We start from the raw sequence: 23,584 nt of genomic DNA on the forward strand, positions 1-23,584 counted from the left end.
GATTCATGCAACAAATGGAGACATTCCAGTGCATAAACCTACTCTTTCTGGCTTTGAAGTCTGTTATTTCTATAGTAACACCTTTCTTACTACTGATGATCCTTACTACTCACTTGTCTGGACATACCACTTAAGGAATTTTTGTTTTTAGTTTGCTGTTTTCTTTAGAATTGCTGTTACTTAGATTGTAGGTGTTTGATTACCACTTTATAATTGATAGGAATCAAAGAACTGTATAACTACTTAATTACCACACTGTGGTAGAAATCAAGTATTTGAAAGCTATAGTTAAAAACCAGACACTTGAACATTATGGTGTGTAGCAAAATTGAACCTCACTTTCCTTTTTTGACTCAAAGAGGCAGGTATTGAAAAGGGGTATCAGAAGCTAGGAGGCAACAGCAGAGATTAGAAATTTAAGTGTACTCTTCTGCTTAAAACAGTGTGAACCCCCAAAATTTGGAAATTTATTCCTGGTTATAGTTTTCACCTCGTCATTAAGACACGTATAATATTTTGTTAATTTAAATTTACATTTGACCAAGAATATTGCCTTTGAATTGCATTACACGTATGTAATATGAATGATCTCTGTCTTTTTCAGAAATAGTTGTTGCTGAAAGTGTGGTTGTTATTAAGAAATTACTGCAAATGCAACCTGCACAACATGGTGAAATTATTAAACATATGGCTAAACTCTTGGACAGTATCACTGTGAGTACCAATTAAGCGATCTTTCCTGAATTTTAACTAGATATTTGTCAGTAAATTATAGTGTTAAAATAAATGGATATCTTAACGTATAGTGGCTAAGAAACCTTAACTATCTGGATTCACATCCTGCTTCTAAGATTTGACACTGTTGTGGAAGGGAATTACAAATCTGAAAAAGGGGAAGGATGCAATAAATGCTGTAGTGTTAGATTGGAATTGGAGATAGCAGTGTAAACTTCATAAGTTTTTATATTCTAGATGTATGTGAGTGTTTAAATGCATGTGTGTATGTGTCTACCCACGTTTATATGTATAGATTTGAATGCATATATTGGGTATACAAACATCTATTTCTTAAGTTGTCTTTTGAGAGGGCCTACATGCATAATACTCGCATACAAATGAGCAAAGCTAGTGCCCAGATCTTGTTTTGTTTTTTTAATTGAGATATAATTTTATACCATAAAATTCACTCTTATATAATTTAGTGGGTTTTGGTATATTCATAAGATGGTGCAATCATCACTCCTGTGTAATTCCAGTGTGTTTTCATCATTCTAATAAAAGAATCCCATGGAAATACAAATCAAAACCACAATGAGATACCACCTTATTACACCTGTCAGAATGGCTAACATTAACAACTCAGGCAACAACAGATGGTGAGGATGCAGAGAAAGAGGATCTCTTTTGCATTGTTGGTGGCAATGCAAGCTGGTGCAGCCACTCTGGAAAACAGTATGGAGGTTCCTCAAAAAACTAAAAAGAGAACTACCCTACAACCCAGCAACTGCACTATTAGGCATTTATCCACGGGATACAGATGTGCTGTTTCAAAGGGACACATGCCACCCCCATGTTTATAGCAGCACTATCAACAATAGCCAAAGTATGGAAGGAGCCCAAATGTCCATCGATGGATGGATGGATAAAGAAGATTGTGTGTGTGTGTATACATACACACACACACACACACACACACACACACACACACACACACACAATGGAGTATTACTCGGCAGTCAAAAAGAATGAAATCTTGCCATTTGCAACTACACGGATGGAACTGGAGGGTATTATGCTAAGTGAAATTAGTCAGTCAGAGAAAGACAAAAATCATATGACTTCACTCATATGAGGACTTTGAAACAAAACAGATGAACATAAGGGAAGGGGAACAAAAATAATATAAAAACAGGGAGGGGGGCAAAACAGAAGAGACTCATAAATATGGAGAACAAACTGAGAGTTGCTGGAGGGGTTGTGGGAGAGGGGATGGGCTAAATTATGGCCAAAGGGCATTAAGGAATCTACTCCTGAAATCATTGTTGCACTATATGCTAACTAATTTGGATGTAAATTTTAAAAAATAGAAGATAATAATAAAAAAAGAATCCCATGGCTCAAACTCCTGATTCTCCCTTTACTCCAGCTCTTGACAAAGTAATTTACTTTGTCTCTATGGATTTGCTTATTCTGGATATTTCATATAAATGGAATCATATATCAAGTGGCCTTTTGTGTCTTGCTTCTTTAACTTAGCATATTTTCAAGGTTTGTGCATGTTCTAGAATGTAGTACTGCATTCCTTTTTTATGGTAGACCTTGGTTTTTAAATTCCATTCACCACTCAAAGGAAACCAGGGCTGCTTAGAGAAATGACTGGTTTCAGAACTAGGGCAAGGGAAGAGCAAGATGATCTTGGAACATATTGTTGGGCTTTAAAAAGCAAGGAAATGCTCACAGCATGATGGAGATATGTCAAAAAGACAAAGAGCCAGCTCGAAGGGGTTCTCACTGGTCAATTTGAACAACAAAATAAACTACAGTAAAAGAATTATGGCCTATTGAATAGGGTAAGACTCTCTTGAGTCCACACTGGAATGAATGAATGAATGAATGAGAGAAAGGGAACCTCTTTCTTATAATGCAAAACAACTAATAAATATGAAAGGCATGATGGAATTGGAATATCACCATTTGCAAGCTATCACAACAATAATTGATTCAGGTAGGAATCATCAAGCAATGCTAAAAACTAGGGGGTGAAAGTTTGAGTAGTAAGAGGATATCTGTACAGTCTCAAAGTATACCCTCATAAGATACTTCATTATGAAGCATAAGTTAATGACTTTTGACTTTCACAATGGAGAAACCTGACAGGTGCTGCATGAACCAAATGAACATAGTTAACATTGCCAGCAATGGGATCAAATACCTTCTGATATGACCTACTGAATAGAACTCAGCTTCAGGTCTGTTGCATTTCTGCCAAAAATGAATAACTTGGATACAATCAAGAGGAAACATGAGACAAACTCAGATGAAGGTATACTACAAAATAACTGGCTTGCACTCATTAAAAATGCCAGTATCATGAAATATAAAGAAAAATTCAGGACCTTTTTCACATTAAAAGAGATTAAAAGGATATGACAACTTAATGCTACACATACTTTTAATTTTCTTTTGCTGTAAGGGACTTGGTAGGGAAAAATGGAAAAATTTCAATAAGATCTGTAGATTAGATAAGAGTATTGGTTCACTGTTTAAATTCCTAATTTTTAAATCATTTTACTGTAGTAATGTAAGAGCATTCCTTTTATTATGAAGTTTGCACCAAAGTATTTTGGTGTTTAAAGGCAAGTCTACAACTTGTTACCAATTTAGAAAGCAAAATATCTGTGTATGTATGGAAAAGTAAAGCAAATATATAGTAAGCTGATAACATTTGGGGAATCTGTGTGAAGAGTACTCAAAACCTCTGTTTATTTTTCTTCCAAGTTTTCTATAAATCATAAAATTGTACTTAAAGAATTAAAACCAAATATTAATCTTGGCTCCACCACTTACCATCTCTGTGTTTTTCCATTAAAACTTCTATACTTTAACCATCTGTGAAATGATAGTGGAAAAAAAAAAGACAACCTCTCATATTTTATAAACATTATATTAGTTAATATATGTAAAGCTCTTAAGGATGTTTCTGGCACATAGGTACTACTTAAGCGCCTGCTGTCATTATTATTAGGTCTTCTTCCTTTAAAACTGAAGGTTTTTTTGAAGAATTACTTGAAAAGAATTTATTTCCTGATCTAAAACTCACTCCTCAGTCTGTCACAGTCTGATTTTGCCTCCCCACTAGTCCACTAATACTGCCTTTGCCAGGGTCACTCACTGTTTTCTTATTAAACCCAGTGGATAATTTGCTGTTCATGTGTCTTTCATGATCTTTTGTTAACATTTGACTTCATATACTGCTTCTTCCCTTTTGAAACATTCTCCATGGCTTCTGTCTGGTTTTTCTTCAAACTCTTCTCCATTGTGTCCCTTCATTGTTGGTTAAAGTTAAAAACTAATCTTCTGTAACTAATGGAGTTGTAGTTTGGGGGAAATGTATTATTTTTTTCTTTGAAGTTGGGGTGATACGTACTCTGATGTTCTTAAGAGGGGTCATATTTGTGTGGTTCAAGGCAAGTTTTGGAGCCTATCAGGACCAATTTTTAATATCTCTGGTGATGAAATTTTCTTTCCCCTCAAGGTGTTAGTAAAGCTTGCAAGGCAGTTATATAATTATTTTAAAGCTAAGACTAAGACTCACAGAAATGTGTTAGCATCTGAGCTCCCACCACATTTCTCACCAGAGAGTGCCTTTGTCTTTGTATCTACTCTTAATATTGATTCCAGTTATCAAAGCCAGGACTTCTCATAGATTGTGTATGAGGGGTGTAGGGGTTAAGAGAGTAGCTTTGATATTTGCGTAAGAAGCTTAAAATCATAGCAGCTGTCTTTTCTGACCACAGTGGTATGAAGCTAGAAATAAAAAATAAGAGGAAGGTGAAAAGATCTACAAATATATGGAAACTAAACAGCACACTTTGAAACAACCATTGAGTCAAAGAGGAAATCAGAAGGAAAAAATTATCTTGAAATAAGTGAAAATGAAAATACAATGTATCAAATATTAGGTATGCAGCAAAAGTGGTTTGAAACAATTGTAGAGGAAAGATTATACCAATGAACACACATATCAAGAAATCAGATCTCTGGGAATGCAAGCTGGTGCAGCCACTCTGGAAAACAGTATGGAGGTTCCCCCAAAAAACTAAAAATAGAACTACCCTACAACCCAGCAACTGCACTACTAGGCATTTATCCACGGGATACAGATGTGCTGTTTCAAAGGGACACATGCACCCCATGTTTATAGCAGCATTATCAACAATAGCCAAAGTATGGAAGGAGCCCAAATGTCCATCGGTGGATGGATGGATACAGAAGATGTGGTATATATATGTATATATACAATGGAATATTACTTGGTAATCAAAAAGAATGAAATCTTGCCATTTGCAACTACATGGATGGAACTGGAGGGTATTATGCTAAGTGAAATTAGTCAGTCAGAGAAAGACAAAAATCATATGACTTCACTCATATGAGGACTTTGAAACAAAACAGATGAACATAAGGGAAGGGAAATAAAAATAATATAAAAACGGAGGGGGACAAAACAGAAGAGACATAACTAGGGAGAACAAACTGAGGGTTACAGGAGGGCTTATGGGAGGGGGATGGCCTAAATGGGTAAGGGGCACTAAGGAATCTACTCCTGAAATCATTGTTGTCTATATGCTAACTAATTTGAATGTAAATTTTAAAAAATTAATTAAAAAATTAATAAATTAAATTAATAAATTAATAAATTAAAAAGAATAAAGGAAAAAAAAGATAAAACTTCCAAAAGTGGTTAAAACCTAAAAAAAAAGAAAGAAAGAAAGCAGATCTCAAAAAACAACCTAACTTTACATCTCAAAGAACTAGAAAAAGAACAAAATAAACCCCGAAGCTCATGGAAGAAAGAAAACAAGAAGGATCACAGCAGAAATAAGTGAAATAGAGACCAGAAAAGTAATAGAAAGGATCAGTAAAACCAAGAGCTGATTCTTTGAAAAGATATGAAAAAAGGTTAAGAAACAGCAAGTAAGGATCCCACAAGAAAAGAAAGCTATCAATTAATATCCATGATAAATATAGATGAAAAATTACAACACTATTAGCACCTTGAATTCAAGAACACATTTAAAAAAATTTTTTTTAATGTTTATTTTTGAGAGACAGTGTGAATGGGGGAGGGGCAGAGAGAGAGAGGGAGACACTTAATCTGAAGCAGGTTCTGAGCCATCAGCACAGATACCGATGCGGGGCTCAAACTCAAGAAATATGAGATCATGACCTGAGCCGAAGTTGGACACTCAACTGACTGAGCCACCCAGGTGCTCCAAGAACACATCAAAAGGATTATACATCATGACCAAATGGGATTTATCCCTAGGATGCAAAACTGGTTTCATACATGCAAATCAATAAATATATCACAGCAATAAGGTGAAAGATAAAAAGCACATAAAAACCTTTAACATACTGGTTGTAGAAGGAACATACCTCAACATAATAAAGGCCACATATGACAAACCTACATCTAGCCTATAAGGGAGCCATTGTACACTGTGGCCAAAGGACATGGCCAAAGGGGGAATACTTCGTTTGATGAATGAGTAAATGAGGCCCACTGATGTGAAGTTATCTGTCTCCATGATACACATGATCAGTCTAGGACCAGAACCAGTCTTCTTGTTTTGCTGGCTGGTATTTTTCCTAGTATAGTACACTTGTTTTGTCTCTGCCCAATGGCTATGGTGAACTGTGGATTCCAGGTTTTATTTGGACTTCTGGTCTTAGTTCTACCACTGATGAACTGTAAGATGTTGGGCAAGTTTCTTAACTCCTTTGTGCCCTGTTTCCTTGTATATCAAGTGGGAATAATGGTACATCTTGCTTTCTAAGGTTTTTATGGTAACAGACTGAAAAAACAGGTAAAGTCTTATATTTATGTATGTATGTATGTTTAATTTTATTTTTTAATTTACATCCAAATTAGTTATCATATAGTGCAACAATGATTTCAGGAGTAGATTCCTTAATGCCCCTTAGCCATTTAGCCCATCCCCCCTCCCACAACCCCTCCAGTAACCCTCTGTTTGTTCTCATATTTGTCTGTTATGTTTTGTCCCCCTCCCTGTTTTTATTTTATTTTTTTTTTTTGCTTCCCTTCCCTTATGTTCATCTGCTCTTTGTCTTAAAGTCCTCATATGAGTGAAGTCATTATGATATTTGTCTTTCTCTAATTTCACTTAGCATAATACCCTCCAGTTCCATCTGTGTAGTTGCAAATGGCAAGATTTCATTCTTTTTGATTGCTGAGTAATACTCCATTATATATATATATATATATATATATATATATATATATATATATATATATACACACCACATCTTCTTTGTCCATTTATCCATCAATGGACATTTGGGCTCTTTCCATACTTTAGCTATGGTTGATAGTGCTGCTATAAACATGGGGGTGTATGTGTCCCTTCGAAACAGCACACCTGTATCCCTTGGATGCATGCCTAGTAGTACAATTGCTGGGTCGTAGGGGAGTTCTATTTTTAGTTTTTTGAGGAACCTCCATACTGTTTTCCAGAGTGGCTGTACCAGCTTGCATTGCTTCCAACAATGCAAAAGAGATCCTCTTTCTCCACATCCTTGCCAACATCTGTTGTTGCCTGAATTGTTAATGTTAGCCATTCTGACAGGTGTAAGGTGGTATATCTCATTGTGGTTTTGATTTGTATTTCCCTGATGATGAATGGTGTTGAGCATTTTTTCATGTGTCAGTTGGCCATCTGGATGTCTTCTTTGGAGAAGTGTCTATTCATGTCTTTTGCCTATTTCTTCACTGGATCATTTGTTTTTTGGGTGTTGAGTTCGATAAGTTCTTTACAGATTTTGGATTCTAACTCTGTGTCTGATAGTTTGCAAATATTCTCCCATTTTGTTGGTTGCCTTTTAGTTTTGCTGATTGTTTCCTTCACTGTGCAGAAGCTTTTTATTTTGATGAGGTCCCAATAGTTCATTTTTACTTTTGTTTCCCTTGCCTCCGGAGATGTGTTGAGTAAGAAGTTGCTGCGGCCAAGATCAAAGAGGTTTTTGCCTGCTTTCTCCTCAAGGATTTTGATGGCTTCCTGTGTTACATTTAGGTCTTTCATCCATTTTGAGTTTATTTTTGTGTATGGTGTAAGAGAGTGGTCCAGGTTCATTCTTCTGTGTGTCACTGTCCAGTTTTCCCAGTACCACTTGCTGAAGAGGCTGTCTTTATTCCATTGGATATTCTTTCCTGCTTTGTCAAAGATTAGTTGGCCATACATTTGTGGGTCCATTGATCTCTGTTCTCTGTTCTGTTCCATTGATCTGAGTGTCTGTTTTTGTGTCAGAAAACAGGTAAAGTCTTAAAAATAGTGCAGACACATGGTGAGAACTCAGTAGATGTTGGCTATATAATTTTTTTAAAAAAGAAACTTGGATTTTGTTGTATTCAAGACTTAGATCCCATTTGCTATTTATTAAGTGACATAGCTAAACACATGAACACTAAAATTTAAATTAATTCTACTTTTAAATTCAAATTGAATAAGATATAGGTCTGTAGTGCAGTCAATTTATATATTCTGATTGTGAATATTTTATTCTTTGGAATATCCTTTGTGTGTATTAAATACTGCTTTTGGAGCAAAGTCCTTCCAGAATAAAATGCATGCTACATGAAGATTGTTGAACCAGGGCTACACATAGTGTTTAATGGGACAGATGAGTTAATATCATAAAAGAATAATTAAAAGATGTTATTTTGTGAAGACTACTGAGTAATTTTGAAATAGTACTTTATGTACTCAGTGCCCTAGTGCCTCACTGAATGCCTGCCATGTCACAAGGTAACTACACTTGCCCTGCTGCCCCAACTTAATTCATACTAAAGTATTAATGCCTACTGAGTCCTGATACAGATTATTGGATCTCATTTGCTATTTGTCTGCAGTTTGTTTAGATATCTACTGATTTTGCCTTTGACAAATTTAGATACATAAAATTGATGTTTTTGCAGGATTAATTTACACTGTTGCATTGTGCAGTGGCTAGAGTCGAAACACAATAGCTTTTAAATTGAACTGCTTACAAAGTGATCTGTAAAATCATTCTAGATGTCTTTCTGTAACTGCTGTGGTCAGCTAGGAATCATTATTTGTTTTTGCAACTAAGTTACTGGGTTAAAATGGCAGTGGAAACTGCCTTCTCGGAGAAGGTTTAAAAAGTGCACTTAAGCACTTGTTCAGGGCATTCAGAATAAAGAATCAAAGTCATTTACAATCCATCTTGTCTTTGAAATATTGAAAAAGCAGAGGTTAATAATCAGAGCATTTGGGTGAGTGTATTATCAGTTTGGTTTTAGTTCAGTGTCCTGTTTATTCTGTGGTTGAGAAGACCATGGAGAACAAAAAGTGACGAATTTTCTGTCTTGCTCTTTTTTTGGTTGCTTTAAATCTTTGAAAGACCATTGATACTATGATACATACATGAATCATAGTATCGGTGATGTACGAAGGAGAGTTCTGGAACATAACTGGAAGAGAAAGATATGACTGGAATCTGAAAATCTTATGATTCTGATTCCAGCCAAATGCACAAAAACAGTGTGTTTGTTGATTTCCTAAGCTTTTAAAAAAAATTGCCATCACCAAAAATTTGGAATAAATACATTTATATTGATATTATTTCTTGTTGTGGAAAAGTTTTCAAAGTTTTTTATGTTTCCTTGGAAATTTTATTACCTTAATTCTGGAACCTCTGAATATTACCCTGCCCTCTAACACCACCATCTTGAGATTTTCATTGTGAGCATTAGAATGTATTGATTTTCATTTTTTTCCAAAGAGTTGTATTTTAAATTATGCATTATTAATGTTTACAGTGTTTAAATATTATTTTAATCTTAGTATATTAAAGAATAGACGAGTATACAGAATCTCTTAAAACTTTTGGGATTGTCTTTTTAATTGCAAAAAACAATTGTAACTGCGTTACCAGAAGAAAATTACTTAAAGTAGGGTAGTAGGTTGGAATATGTCCTAGAATTCTAATTTTTATGCCAGCAATGTATAATAAAACATTTAAGAAAAGTAAATCTAGCATAACCGAAATCTGAATTTGCACATATATTCTTATTTAGAGGTACCTGTCATCAAAGCAGGCAACTTGAATTGCTTCATACCAGAAAATTTAATGTACCACTCAATTACTGTTCTTTAGCCCAATTTAAAATAATAGATTGGGAGTAAGGTCTTAATGCAGTGTAACCTTTGGAACATTAGAAATAGCCTCTTTCTTTCCAGAAATCAGTGTACAGTAAGGATATCACTTTTGTCATACTTCATGAATAGATTTGTAATAGCATTTGTTTTATACTTATTATTTATTCTTGGTACTTAAACTTCTTACATGAGTATTGTGATTTCATCTTTTTTACTAAACTTATTCTAATATTAATTTCAAGATAATGCTATTATCATAGTATTTGAAAATATATACTTTGATTTTAAAACTTTTGGATGACCTTATTTCCCTTCTGGTGAAATACCCAACTTAGGAGTGTTTTAATAATTTTATACTATTTCATAAAATGGATGTTTTGGAAGAATTTGAGATGGTGGATATTGTGATAAAATTTAAGTTGTGCAAAGGTCTGTATTCTCACTTTCTTCTTTAATGGTTGTGCCCTGTACAGCTGTGAAACTATAGTGAAAATATTAGGACTTCATTTGAGGAATTGGAAAGGATTTCATAGGAAGAGTATTATCTCTCCTTGTGATGCTACCTCTTAATGATAGTCATTGGCTCTTTCATTTATTATAAACAAATTTTCTGTACTAGGTGAAAATGTTCACAGAAACTAATTTACATACCCCTTCAAATCTCTTTTAGAGTAAGGGAGGATACATATAAACAAATAGTAATAAAACTAATTTGCATACTCTAAAATGTTGGTCTTAATGGTACTGATGGAAGGTTTCCAATTTGTACTAAAACAGTTTTTTTAAGAAACAAATTATATTGAAATGTACTTTATTAAAAAAAATACAATGCCAAAGTGCAACATTGGACAAATTTATTTTCTCCCTAATAGACCAGGATTCATGATTTTATAAGCAGACCTTGATGATCTCGTCAGTTTTATATATTCCCAGGGTTGTGGGTGCAGATACTTAGAGGACAAGAGCAGCTTTGATTTAGAGTCATAGTCTTTAATGAATGTATTCCTTTTTCTCCGTTAACCATTGCATTCTCAAAACATGGTTTGCAGACCACCTATCTCAGAAATCATCTATGATGCCTCATAAAATGTGGATTCCTGAGCCCCACAACAAAACTGTTATTTTGGACCTCATACCAAATCCCTGTAGTTTTAATAAGCACTCAAGATGATTTTCATGGGCCTTGAGGTTTATTATTTATTAATAAGTGCCCTAGAGCAGAGGTCAGCAAACCTTTTCTGTAAGTTGCTGGATAGTTAATATTTTCAGCTTTATGGTTTTTGTTGTGACAACAGTTGACACCCGAGCAATGCAGGGGTGAGGGGTGCTGACCCCTCCCTCCTACAGTCAAAAATCCAGATTTAACTTTTGACTCCTCCGGAATTTAACTGCTAATTGCCCACTATTGACCGAAAACCTTATCGATAACATAAACAGTTGATTAACACATATTTTTTTTTTGTTACATGTATTATACACTGAATTCTTACAATAAAATAAGCTAGAGAAAAAATGTTATTATGAAGATCATAATGAAAAGAAAATACATTTACAGCCCTATACTGTGTTTATTGAAATAAAAATCTGCATATAAGTGGACCCTCCGCAGTGCAAACCTGTATTGTTCAGAGGTCAGTTGTGCTTACCTCTGCTATTGTAGTGCAAAAGCTACACCAATAATACATAAACAAATGGGCATGGCCAGCCAACTTTGGCCCAAGAACTTGCACATCGCTGACGGAATCAAGACTCTAGACCAATGATTTTTTTTTTCCTCCGTTAATCTTTTCTAAGGCATTATCTCTAAAAGCACCTTTAATGATGTTTTCCTGGGTGTTTATTTTTTGATAACTGAAGAAAATCCATAACTGAAAGGGCACTTCCTAGATATCCATTACATGGATGCAAAACCTTTATAATATTTAAAACCTTTTCTATGTTAACATTAAGGAGAGTATGATTATCTTATTTGTAACTATAAAATCTGCTTTTAATATTAGGTTCCTGTGGCTAGAGCAAGTATTCTTTGGCTAATTGGAGAAAATTGTGAACGAGTTCCTAAAATTGCCCCTGATGTTTTGAGGAAGATGGCTAAAGGCTTCACTAGTGAAGATGATCTAGTAAAATTGCAGATTTTAAATTTGGGAGCAAAATTGTATTTAACCAACTCTAAACAGGTAAGAGTCTAAACCTTAGTCTACCTAAGTGATACCTTCTTCTTTAATTTGATGAAGCACCCAAGGTCTATTCATGCATTAGTGTGTCCATTCCACAATTACTAGGTGTCTGTTTCTGTAAGGTTCTATGTTAGAAGGTAGTGGTGCAGAGAGATGACATTCTAGTCAAGAGAAAAGGCGAGAAAAACAGCTAAACGATGAAATAGGTGCGGTAAGTGCTGTAATAGAGGTGTTAAGATATGGTGGAACTCCAGAGGAGAAAGTTATTGCAAGTCAGAAGTGGAAGGAGGTAAGAGATAAGAGAATGTTTTGTGAAGGATAAGATTCTTGACTAAGGACTTACAAGGAGTGATTTGCCATATAGAATGAGAAGGGCGGTGAGAGTCATGAAACGTCTTTGCTGCAAGTTTCTTGTTTATTGATAAAAACGCCATCTTAGCCTGAGAACTCCCTGTGTTCTCTAAATACATGTGGTATTGTAAAAGTCATTATAACACCTGGAATTGGCTACTCTAAATGTATCTAGCTTCTAGGTTAATAAAAAATTAGTACAAAATCAGTATGTTAATCAAGACCAAAAGTAGTTATGTCTTATAAAGCTAAATAAAGGTTCTGTTTTTGGTCCTCTTTGTAGCTATAAAGAAACAATGGAAAGTGGTACTTTTTGTTCAGGAATTACAGAATATATTCCATAGGTTTTGAATTTGAAGACAACGTGGCTTGTACCAGATGTTTTTTTCTTGAGCTGTATTATTAAATGAAGTTTTGAGCTCAACTTCTGAACTGTTCTATTATATATTTTAGAATAATATTTCTGATAAACACAAATAGACTTCACCACCAACTCGTGAAGGCATATTAGTGTTTAGAAAATACACCAAATTTTTCATTCATTCATTCATTCATTCATCCATTTATTATTTTAGATACAGAGTGTGAGCAAGGGAGGGGGGCAGAGGCAGATAGAGAGAATCTTAAACAGGCTCCAAGCTCAGGGTAGATTCTGATGTGGGGCTCAATCCCACGACCCTGGGATCATGTCCTGAGCTGAAATCAAGAGTTGGGCGCTTAACTGACTGAGCCACTGAGGCACCCTGAAAATATACCAAGTTTTCGCATATATTTTTGTGTAACTCATTGTTTTTAAATGATTAAATGTAAAAATAGGCGAATGACAGTGTCTCTAGGGTTGTGCTCTTCAGTCTCTCATTAAGAAAAGGGGGTTGAGAGAATTGGTAAAATAAGCATTAAAGGGCACTTTTTAGCACCATCCGCTTGACAGCATTTTTAAATTGTGTGGTTCATACCTGTTGAATAAGAGAGAGGGACTAAAATGATTTCTTTGGGCTAACTGTAAAAAATTTATGTTCTGTATTTAATTTATTTTAGCCATCTTTAAGACTGAACTGTGGCAGTGACTAGGGACTGGTTTGCCATGAAGTCCTGACATTTGTTTGTCGATCTGAATTCCCTGTGGAACAACTTAGTGAGCATCCCAGAATTGTTATTGAATTATTTAGTTATAGGAAATGTCGAAGTTAATTTTTATAAGATTGAGCATGTTTTGTTCGTTTGTTGACTTGAGGAATAATTGAGTAATGAACTTCTTTAATACCTCAAAATATTTTTACCTGGTGTGAAAACTCATTTACAAATAAGCCAACAGTCTGCTTTCAGTATGTCGAGTTAGCTCCTGCTGGACTGACCCTCCACAGAGAACAACTCTGGAAAAAATACAAAAAATAAATAAATGCCCAAAGTCTCAGAAGAGTGAAGAAAAGCAGTAAGATCCTGGAGGGAAATTAACACTTGGAAGAAGAGAGTGGCACAGAGGGAATGTCGCCACTTTTATGGCTTTTATCCAAGAGGATGGGCTACAGTTGGCACTACACACAGGTGCTAAAACTCCAAAAGAAAACCCAAGGTCCTTCTGGCCTGAGGAAGTAGAGAACATAGTTCAGGGAAACTATAGATGTTGGAAAGTAAAGGAAGAATTATAGAAAGGAGAGAGCCATAGTGGGGGAGCCTCAGGATCTGTGAATAATTTTGGTTGACCCCTGAACCACACATGCTCAAGGTGCATTCAGAGCAGCACAGCTGAGTATAAAGGAACTGAACTGAAATTTGAGCTGCACCAAAGAGACAAAGTTTTCACTTTGAACTCGGCCAAGTTAACTGCTAAAATAAACAAAAATCAGTACTCACTCAAAGAGTGTAACAAATGTCCATGGCCTCTATAATATAACATTCGTAATTTCCAAGATACAATCCAAAATTATTCCACATATGAGGAATCAGAATGAGGAGCTATTATTTAAAGGGTATGGGGTTTCAATTTACAAAGATATAAAAATTTTGGGAGATGGATGGTGGTATTGGTTGTACAATATTCTGCATGAATTGCACAGTTAAAAGTGGTTAGTGACGGTAATTATTAATGTGTTTTATCACACACACACACACACACACACAAACAGGAAAGTGTGATCACTTTTCAAGAAAATTGGAAAAAACAACAGAAGCTAACCCTGAGATGATCCAGATGTTGGAATTTGCAAGCAAACATTTTGTAGCAGCTTTTTATAAGTGGGGTCAGCAATATAAAGGAAAATATACCCACCATGAATAAAAAGATAAGAATTCTCAGAGAAATATAATTATACAAAAGACTCAAATGGAAGTTTTTTAGAACTGAAAAATACAGTATCAAAAAAATCATATCTTGTTTATCATTAGTATTATATATTCCTCTTTAACATTTTAATATTTTTCTTTTTAGGTATAGATATATAAAGCTGGTTCATATAGTTTTTTTTTAACTGTTACATTATAATTATAACTCCGTATGTGGATTTCTTCAGTAAGCTTCTTTAGTTTTCTAACTCTGAGTTATTTCAGATGGAAGTTTGTATTTGGAAAGCAGATTAACTGTGTGTGATGACTACCATAGAACTATTTGATGTCAGTTACTGGAGGGCAGGAAGTGATTGAGAGTATAGGCTCCATTATTACATTGTCTGGCTTCATATCCTGTTTTGCCACTTATTAGGTACATAATTTTGGACAAATTATATAACCTATCCAAGACTTAGTTTTATCCTTTGTAAATTGGGAATTATTATAATTTCTTAATTTAATTTAATTAAAAAAGAAAGAATGGGAGAGGGGGCAAGGGGCAGTTGAAGTTGCTGAAGCTCTACAACTCTTAGGACATAGTGTAAAGACTGAGCATGACTTCTTTGCAATAGTCTACTGAGGTCTGAGACAGAAAACTGAGTTTATTAAAGGGATTAATAGCAACTAAAAATTAATGAATAAAGGGTGCATTTTTTTTAACTTCCTATAATCTTTTAAATGTAGTGGTAAGTATTATAGCTTAGTGTTTCACTTAGCTGTTTTCTTTTTTTTTAATTAAAAACATTTTTTTAATGTTTATCTATTTTGAGAGAGAGAGGGAACCTGAGCAGGGGAGGCACAGAGAAGGAGGGAGACATAGAATCTGAAGCAGGTTCCAGGCTCTGAGCCGTCAGCCTGGCATGGGGCTCGAACCCATGAACAAGATCATGACCCGAGCCAAACTCAGACACTCAACTGACTGAGCCACCCAGGTGCCCCTAATTTTTTTTTGTTAACATTTATTTATTTTTGAGAGACAGAGCGAGACAGAGCATGAGAGGGGGAGGGGTAGAGAGAGGGGGTGCACAGAATCCAAAGCAGACTCAGGCTCTGAGCTGTCAGCACAGAGCCTGACATAGGGATCAAACTCACAGACTTGTGAGATCATGACCTGAGCCAAAGTCGGACACTTAACGGACTGAGCCACCCAGGTGCCCATGATGTTTTCGTTTTAATTATGAAATAACCCAAACCTATAGGGAAGTGTAAAATAGTATAAATACATATATACCACTAAGACTAACTCAGTGTTTTTGCCATAATTGTTATTCTTTTTTAAAGGAATGTGGCAAGTAGCTGCTGTCATAATGGTAGTGTGTTCAGTCATGTGTGTTTTTATATTTTTAGTATATGAGTATATGCTCACACACTATGTTACTGTTGTGTGGGTTTTGCAATTTTGCATAGGTAGATACTGTATTTTTTTGTATACTTTGTAACCTACTTTTTTCACCTAATACCATGTTTTTAAAATATTGACATGTATAGATATAATTCATGCATTTTAATTAACTCTGATTTTCTGTGAGACAGGTTTCTGCTTTTCTGCTGTTAGAAACGAGTGATTCGTTGAGTATCCTTAATATTTGCATTTTCTTTGTATTACTTTTTAGACTTCTTGGTTCTTAGTAAGAAATTTTATAAATCACAGTTACATCTTGGGCATCCTTCCTGAAGTTAAAAGCAAATTCTCTTTTGCCCCGTGATTCAGGTCTTAGGTGAAATCTATCTCTGCCCCCAGCTTCTTTAACATGACTTAGCAAAAGGGTCTCAGGCTCTGTGCTGTGACGCCTCTACCCTTTCTTGGATATATATTTTTTTGGCTTTAAGATACTCGAGTAAATACAGCTTGTAAAGAAAGAACTTACAGAATACTTTTCAAGTTGACAAAAATATGAATACTGTTAAATTTATGAAATTTCATCCAAGTCACATAAAGAATCCTGGTTAGTCATGAAGTGATGAAATTGATGACATGGAACACTGGTACTGCTTAGATTTCCCTCTGGTTTAGGTTAAGAATTTTGTGTTGCTTTCTTTCATTTACCAAACCAATTACCAGTATCCTTCTTTTTCAGAATAACAGCTGTGTGGAACCAATATTAATCTTCACTATGCTAAATGCTGAATTCTGTGTACTTTTTTATTTTCCTCAAATTAAAAATATATCTCAGCTGATTTTAGTAGTATATTTTAAGTTACCTTTTTTACTATTTTGTGCTGACTTACTAAATATTTGAAGAAAGCTATTGTTTGTGCAAATATTTATCTGTTTATTACTTGTCAGAGTGCTTAGGTAGAAAATGAAGCCCATATTTTGAGTTTTTTTTTAAATAATGGATTAAAAAACTTTTATACAGCATTCCCTAAAATTCATTTTTCCTATATTACAGTGACTTAGAGTCATTCTGAAAGGAATATAATAGGTATAGTGTCTGGGTAGCATTATCTGTTAGTTATTACTGCTCATAGTCCCTTAAATCTAAGTAGAAAAAATAATCTGAAATCAAAACTTAACAAATAGCTGTGTATAAGATATTAATATTTTTTTATTAAGGGTACACTGTATTATTCTCTTTTTCTTTTATAATTTTATGAGTAAAACCTCTTTAAAAGTACTGTTTAATGTCCCGTCTGGTTTTGGATTGAGTCTTTGTTTGTATTAAATACCCATGATTATTCACTTGACCATTGTTTACTTTCTTTGTAACTGTTGGCCGGAACAGATCTCATTTATGTCTCTTGCCTCTGTGTCTCATTTAGTTTGGGATTTGTCTCACATTTTTCATTTTTATCAATAGTTGTATTAAACTAGGTCAGACTAAGTTTGTAGACCTCCACATTGTACTTTTCACCTCTGCTGTGGTTTTGTCTAATGACATGTAAGACACAAGTGCAATGAAGAGAGATTTCATTTTCTTGTGTGAGACATTTAAATCAGAAAGACCTTGTTTTTCCAACCTTTTTGAGATGTAGCTTAATTTCTCTTTTTTAGAGCGGCATGCAGAATGTGTGCTGGTAAAATGCAGTGTGCCCTGACAGGGCAAGGAGCTAAATTCTTCAGTTTTTCACTGGTGGTAAGATACGTGCAAGTGTTTCATCTGCTGGCCACGCTGGCAACTTGTATGGTTGTGCCATGGCCTGTGCAAAGCATGAAGCTGTCAGTTGTCAGTGGAGAGAGTCAGAGGAAAACATGGGAAGTTTGAGGTTGGTTGTAGATGAAATATGTGCAAGAGACGGTCCTGCCATAGATGGTTAGAGAGTGGTCAGAACACTCTCACTTTGCTACTTCTGTCATTTATTGTGCAGCGTAAATCTAAAGCCTATGTATTTTATTATTGGGAAGTTCTTTCTTTATCTTGTTATAAACCCAGCAGCAATCATTTCTTAAAGATGGAAGTGTAGACTTAATGAAGAATGAAGTACTGACTTTCTTTCTCAGTACTCACTGTGCACAAAATGTTTATCAGTGTTTACCAGCCACTATGAGAGTTGTAGTGATGTCACCGACCACACAACGACCAGAAGATAAAATGTACTGAAAAAAAGATCAGCATCTATTTAAAAAGTTGAGTTGTAGGGATGAGCTCTGGGTGTTATATGTAAGTGACAAATCACTAAATTCTACTGCTGAAATCATTATTACACTATATGTTAACTAACTTGGATTTAAATACATTTTTAAATTTTTAAAAAGAAGTTAAGAGTTATTTTAAGAAGATTATGTCTCCAGGGACGCCTGGATGGCTCAGTAAGTTAGCGACTGACTTCGGGCTCAGGTCATGTTCTCACAGTTGGTGAGTTTGAGCCCCGCATCGGGCTCTGTGCTGACAGCTCAAAGCCTGGAGCCTGCTTCAGATTCTGTGTCTCCCTCTGTCTCTCTGCCCCTCCCCTGCTCACGCTCTGTCTCTGTCTTTCTCAAAAATAAATAAACATTTAAAAAAAAAAAAAAAGAAGAAGATTGTGTCTCCAGATGACAAATACATACAGGTACAAAAGATGTTTACATAGCTTTCTTGATACAAGATCTCATTTAGATAACTGTTTAAAAATTAATTTTCTTCATTTTTTATTCCAAGTTCTCTTTTTACATATGAAGAAGGAAGTAGTAACTATTAATGTCTTGGCTCCATTAGCAGAAAAAGGACCTAAACAATGCCAGTTTTCAAGTAGAAAATTGATTAATTTCGTTACTAGGTTGATTTTTTCACTCAAAGCTTTTGTATGTTTGTTCCATTTTGCCATAAATGGAATCAAAATAAAGCATTTGGAAGTTTATTCTGTCAAAAATGCTGTAAATGCTGTTGATTTTGCATTTTCTAAATTTGGTGAAATATGTTAAAAAGTATAAAGAGAATTACTTAAAAAGTTTTTTGTTTTTTTTTTTTAAGTTTAGAGAGAGAAAGCTTGATTGGGGATAGGAGCAGAAGGGAAGAAAGAATCTTTTATTTTTAATGTTTATTTATTTATTTGGGGGGGGGTGTTTGTGAACAGGAGAGGGGCAGAGAGAGAGGGAGAGAGAGAATCCCAAGCAGGATCCATGCTGTCTGCACAGAACCTAACGTGGGGCTCGATCATAAGACCATGGGATCTTGACCCTGAGGCAAAATCAAGAATTGGACGCTCAATCAGCTGAGCCACCCAGGCACCCTGAGAATTATTTAAAAGTTTTGTCTCATAAAAATAATTATCAAAAAAAAGTTTCATTGAATGGAGGGGTAAAAGTTACATATCAGGGCTTAACATATTTACAGATTTCAACATGAAAAAGAAAGCATGGTGAGAATATCCTTCTTTGAACAGGATTTTCTTTAATCTTACCAGATTGTCTAATGTAAAGAGGGTGTTTTCTTCATTACAAATGTTATGGTCTATAGAGAAGAGTACGTTGAAAATGTCAACAGTTTTGTAATTATTGATCATAAAATTCAATTTTGAAAAAGATTTATTAGACAATCTTACTCTTTTTAAAAAGCTCAAAATAAAGCCATATAAAAATATGTTCTTCAAAGAAATGTCAATGACTTATTATTAGAGGTGATACACCTTACAAACTGATTAAAGTGTGTGAACATATAGTGAATAATTACTTATGTTTTTGATGCATCATTATATATAGATAGGTTTTTATCTTTTAGAAAATTTTAGTTTTGAAAAAAAGAATTTTAGTTTTGAAAATGGATTTTTTAAAGTATTTTTTAATGTTTATGTTTGAGAGGGAAGGAGAGAGAGAGAGAATGAGGGGCAGAGTGTGAGTGGGGGAGGGGCAGAGAGAGAGGGAGACACAGAATCCGAAGCAGGCTCCAGGCTCTGAGCTCTCAGCACAGATCACGATGCAGGGCTCAAACTCATGAGCTGTGAGGTCATGACCTGAGCCCACGTGGAATGCCTAACCAACTGAGCCGCCCAGATGCCCCAAAAATGGATTTTTAATAGAACTATTTTATAAGGCCACCAGTGTAATAAAACAAGTTTTGTAGTCAATAAATGGATACTTTAAAAATTACAAAATTTTAATTCCTAAAAATTCCCTAACTTTCATTAGTGTCTATTAATATATTGAGATAGTTTAATTTTCTAAAAATTAATTTTGGGGATCAGAAATGTGTCACTCCAGTAGTTCACAAAAATTAATCACTAGATTGCACATCTGAAACTAATATAACACTGTGTTAACTATGCTGAAATTAAAATTTTGAAAATCATTGCAATGAACAGACTAATTTTTTTCTTTATTTTAATTGCATATTCTAAATCTCACCACTCAGAAGGACTTGAGAGTTAACCTAGTTGTAAATTCTCACTGTGCATTTGAGATAACTAAGGGTTAGTATATTTGCCAGGCTATCTCAGAAAGTTAATAACACAGTCCAGGATACCACACTTTTTTTGAGCTGTATTCCTCATTTGGTGAATATTTTGCTAATTTTCTTTAAAAATGAATTTTTCTCATTTGCAGTTGAACCACCATGGTCTACTAATTAGTGAATAGCAATTATTGGTAACCAAATTCCTAATAACTCTATTAACATTTTTCACTTGTATTTTTTATAGTTCTACTTTTTTGAAACTAGGTTAATGCTCTTTAAATACATTGTTACTGCAAGAAGGTTGCTTTCTATTCAAATCAATTATCTTAACCAATTATTATCGTAAAAGAGTTTACCACACCATTTCTATACTTTGACTTTTTGTTCTTGAATTGTCTTTAGCTGTGCCTGACTTGATTGATTTCATTTTTTATCCTTTATTAATGTCTATAAAATGTTCTAATGTCAATGTTTATTTTTTCCATATATTATGAATCCTGTTTAATTTATAGTTACAATTGTGTTTGTGTAACCTAAATTAAAACTATGCTTTTTCAATAAAGTAACTGGAGTTTAAAATTCGAACCTATTTTGATAACATTTCAAATTTGGTTTAATTACTATTGAAATTATCTCAATACATGTTAATGTAGTACATTCAAAAATTGACTTAGGAAATCTTATTACAGTGTAAAAGCTACTGTAATAAGTTGCTGCCTTACATAAATAAATAAATGACCAATATTACTAGAGGCTATAAGCAGCATGGGAAAGAAATGGAAGGAGTCTTTTATCCTAGTTTTTAGAGGGCATCAGCAGCTTGCTTTTATGAAAAAGTAACAGCTAAATGCACTGCAAATAATTTGCAGTAATCCAGTTCAGTGATTCATGTGTCTGCTTTAATGGGTCATAATTCAGGGTAAAGTAACTGAGTGCAGTCAGAGTGCAGACACTGCTTATGCCAGGGACAGTATCTCTTCATAAAACACACCTCAGGAGAAGCAGTTTGCCAGCCCCCTAATACTCTCTGATGTTTTGATGTCCTGCATATTTTTCCGATTAAGTTTTGAGTGCCATGTTTTTAGTTGTATTTCCACATTCATTATTCTCACGTAGACCCTTCAGCGGGTTTGCCATATATGATTATTTTTTTAATGATGCCTTTCTTTCCACTTCAGCAGTTTAATAATCTAGCACATGGCTGCTTCTCAGTACTCAGCATTCACCTCCCCAATACTGAAGAGGACATGTGCTTTGGCTTCAAAATTCCATTTGCAGCGTTAGAAATGCATATTCCCTACGGAACAACATTTGTTTGACATAACCATTCATTTTTATTACCTCTTTAAATATGTTTATCCAGAGTTATCAATAATCATAAATAACTGTATTCTCATCTTGTTCTGTTTTTTTCCAACAGACAAAATTGCTTACCCAGTACATATTAAATCTCGGCAAGTATGATCAAAACTACGACATCAGAGACCGTACAAGATTTATTAGGCAGCTTATTGTTCCGAATGAGAAGAGTGGAGCTTTAAGTAAATATGCCAAAAAAATATTCCTAGCACAAAAACCTGCACCACTGCTTGAATCTCCTTTTAAAGGTATTATATTATCAGAATATAATGGCAAAATACACGTTACCTAAAAAATTATGACAATATGTCCCATTTCTAATACATTTAAAATTTAGCTCTTAGAAAATATAAGTGATTAATATACGTAAATATATAAGAACACCATGCTTTCTACTCATCTGTTCTCCAGAGCAACCTTCATATTAACGTTTTTTTATAGACCTTATTTACCTAAGTAATTTCAGTCTTCTGAGTTTATTTTTATTCTTACTAAGCAGTTCAGCTGAACAATAAAGCTGTGTTCTTCTTATTGACATTGACTTCATTCCTATTTTAAATAGCCTTATTTAATAAGGAATATAATATACCTTAATAGTGAGTTTTTACTAATTAAATACTCTATGTACACTAACATAACTTTTCTAGGAAGAATTATTTCTTAAAAATATCCCTTTATATTTAAATTTGTTTTTCAAGATGAAGTTGACTTATTTTTTCCAGCTTTTTAAAAAGGAGTAATTTTATCAATTTAACAAGTAGCCATTAGAGTTAGAATCAAATGATTGTATACCTTGGTTTTCATATTGTTTCTTATTTGTTGGTGATAAAAAGCAGGTCAGTATTGTAGAAAAACTATTAAAATTCTGAATGTGTTTGTGCTAAGACATGTATATGGATTGTTTAACTGTGCTGTCATTCTTAATATTCACAGTAAAGTAATTTTTAGAGAAGCTACATTTCAGAGCAACACCTCTAAACACACTGACTGATTAGCTTTTTTATTGACCATTATGGGGGAGATTATTGTAATCTATGGACTGAAATCAGTTTTTTGACCTATGAAGAGCTTCCTAGTTTATATTTATTCCTTGACATTTGAGGTAATATGCCAATTACCTTGAGCTCTGATTGGGATTGTTCTCTGTTATATACAGCTCATATTGTTTATTTTATATTTTCCTCTATTTTAATAGATAGGGATCATTTCCAGCTTGGCACTTTATCTCATACTCTCAACACTAAAGCTACCGGGTACCTGGAATTATCTAATTGGCCAGAGGTGGCGCCGGACCCATCAGTTCGAAATGTAGAAGTAATAGAGTTGGTAAGTTGACCTTTCTGAAATTAATTTTGTCAAGCAGTGGGAGATTCTAGAATAACTATTGTTTTATATAAAAGCTTTTTTAAGGGGTTGAAAATTGAAAATTGTTCTGGTATTTCTAAATGTAATGTATTAGATATATCTCGCTGTTTTGGGAACTGAATATTGTAGTATTCCTATGTCATTGTACGTGTACTGTTCCTTTTCTTCAAGGAAATAGAGAATTGAATTCTCTGCATCAGTGCCACCCACATTTTTGGTATTGCATTTGTAGCTGTGTAGATTCAATTTCTAAGGTATTTAGTGTCATTGGATTGAG

General features: G+C 34.3%; 1 protein-coding gene across 5 annotated transcripts in view; it reads left to right on the forward strand.

The window, feature by feature from the left end:
* The window catches only part of AP3B1 (adaptor related protein complex 3 subunit beta 1), a 267,617-nt gene that overhangs the window by 134,955 nt on the left and 109,078 nt on the right, over positions 1–23,584 (forward strand). For all 5 annotated transcript variants that reach the window (XR_009261343.1, XM_058729003.1, XM_058729014.1 and 2 more), the window contains 4 exons: positions 605–714; positions 11,921–12,097; positions 22,004–22,190; positions 23,138–23,268. Coding sequence is in view for 4 of the 5 variants with exons in the window: in XM_058729003.1 (XP_058584986.1) it covers positions 605–714; positions 11,921–12,097; positions 22,004–22,190; positions 23,138–23,268 (605 nt within the window). In the remaining variant the exon portion in view is untranslated. The remainder of the gene's footprint in view (positions 1–604; positions 715–11,920; positions 12,098–22,003; positions 22,191–23,137; positions 23,269–23,584) is intronic.

The sequence above is a fragment of the Neofelis nebulosa genome, chromosome 1 (genome assembly GCF_028018385.1).
Source record: "Neofelis nebulosa isolate mNeoNeb1 chromosome 1, mNeoNeb1.pri, whole genome shotgun sequence".
Taxonomy (NCBI): Eukaryota; Metazoa; Chordata; class Mammalia; order Carnivora; family Felidae; genus Neofelis; species Neofelis nebulosa.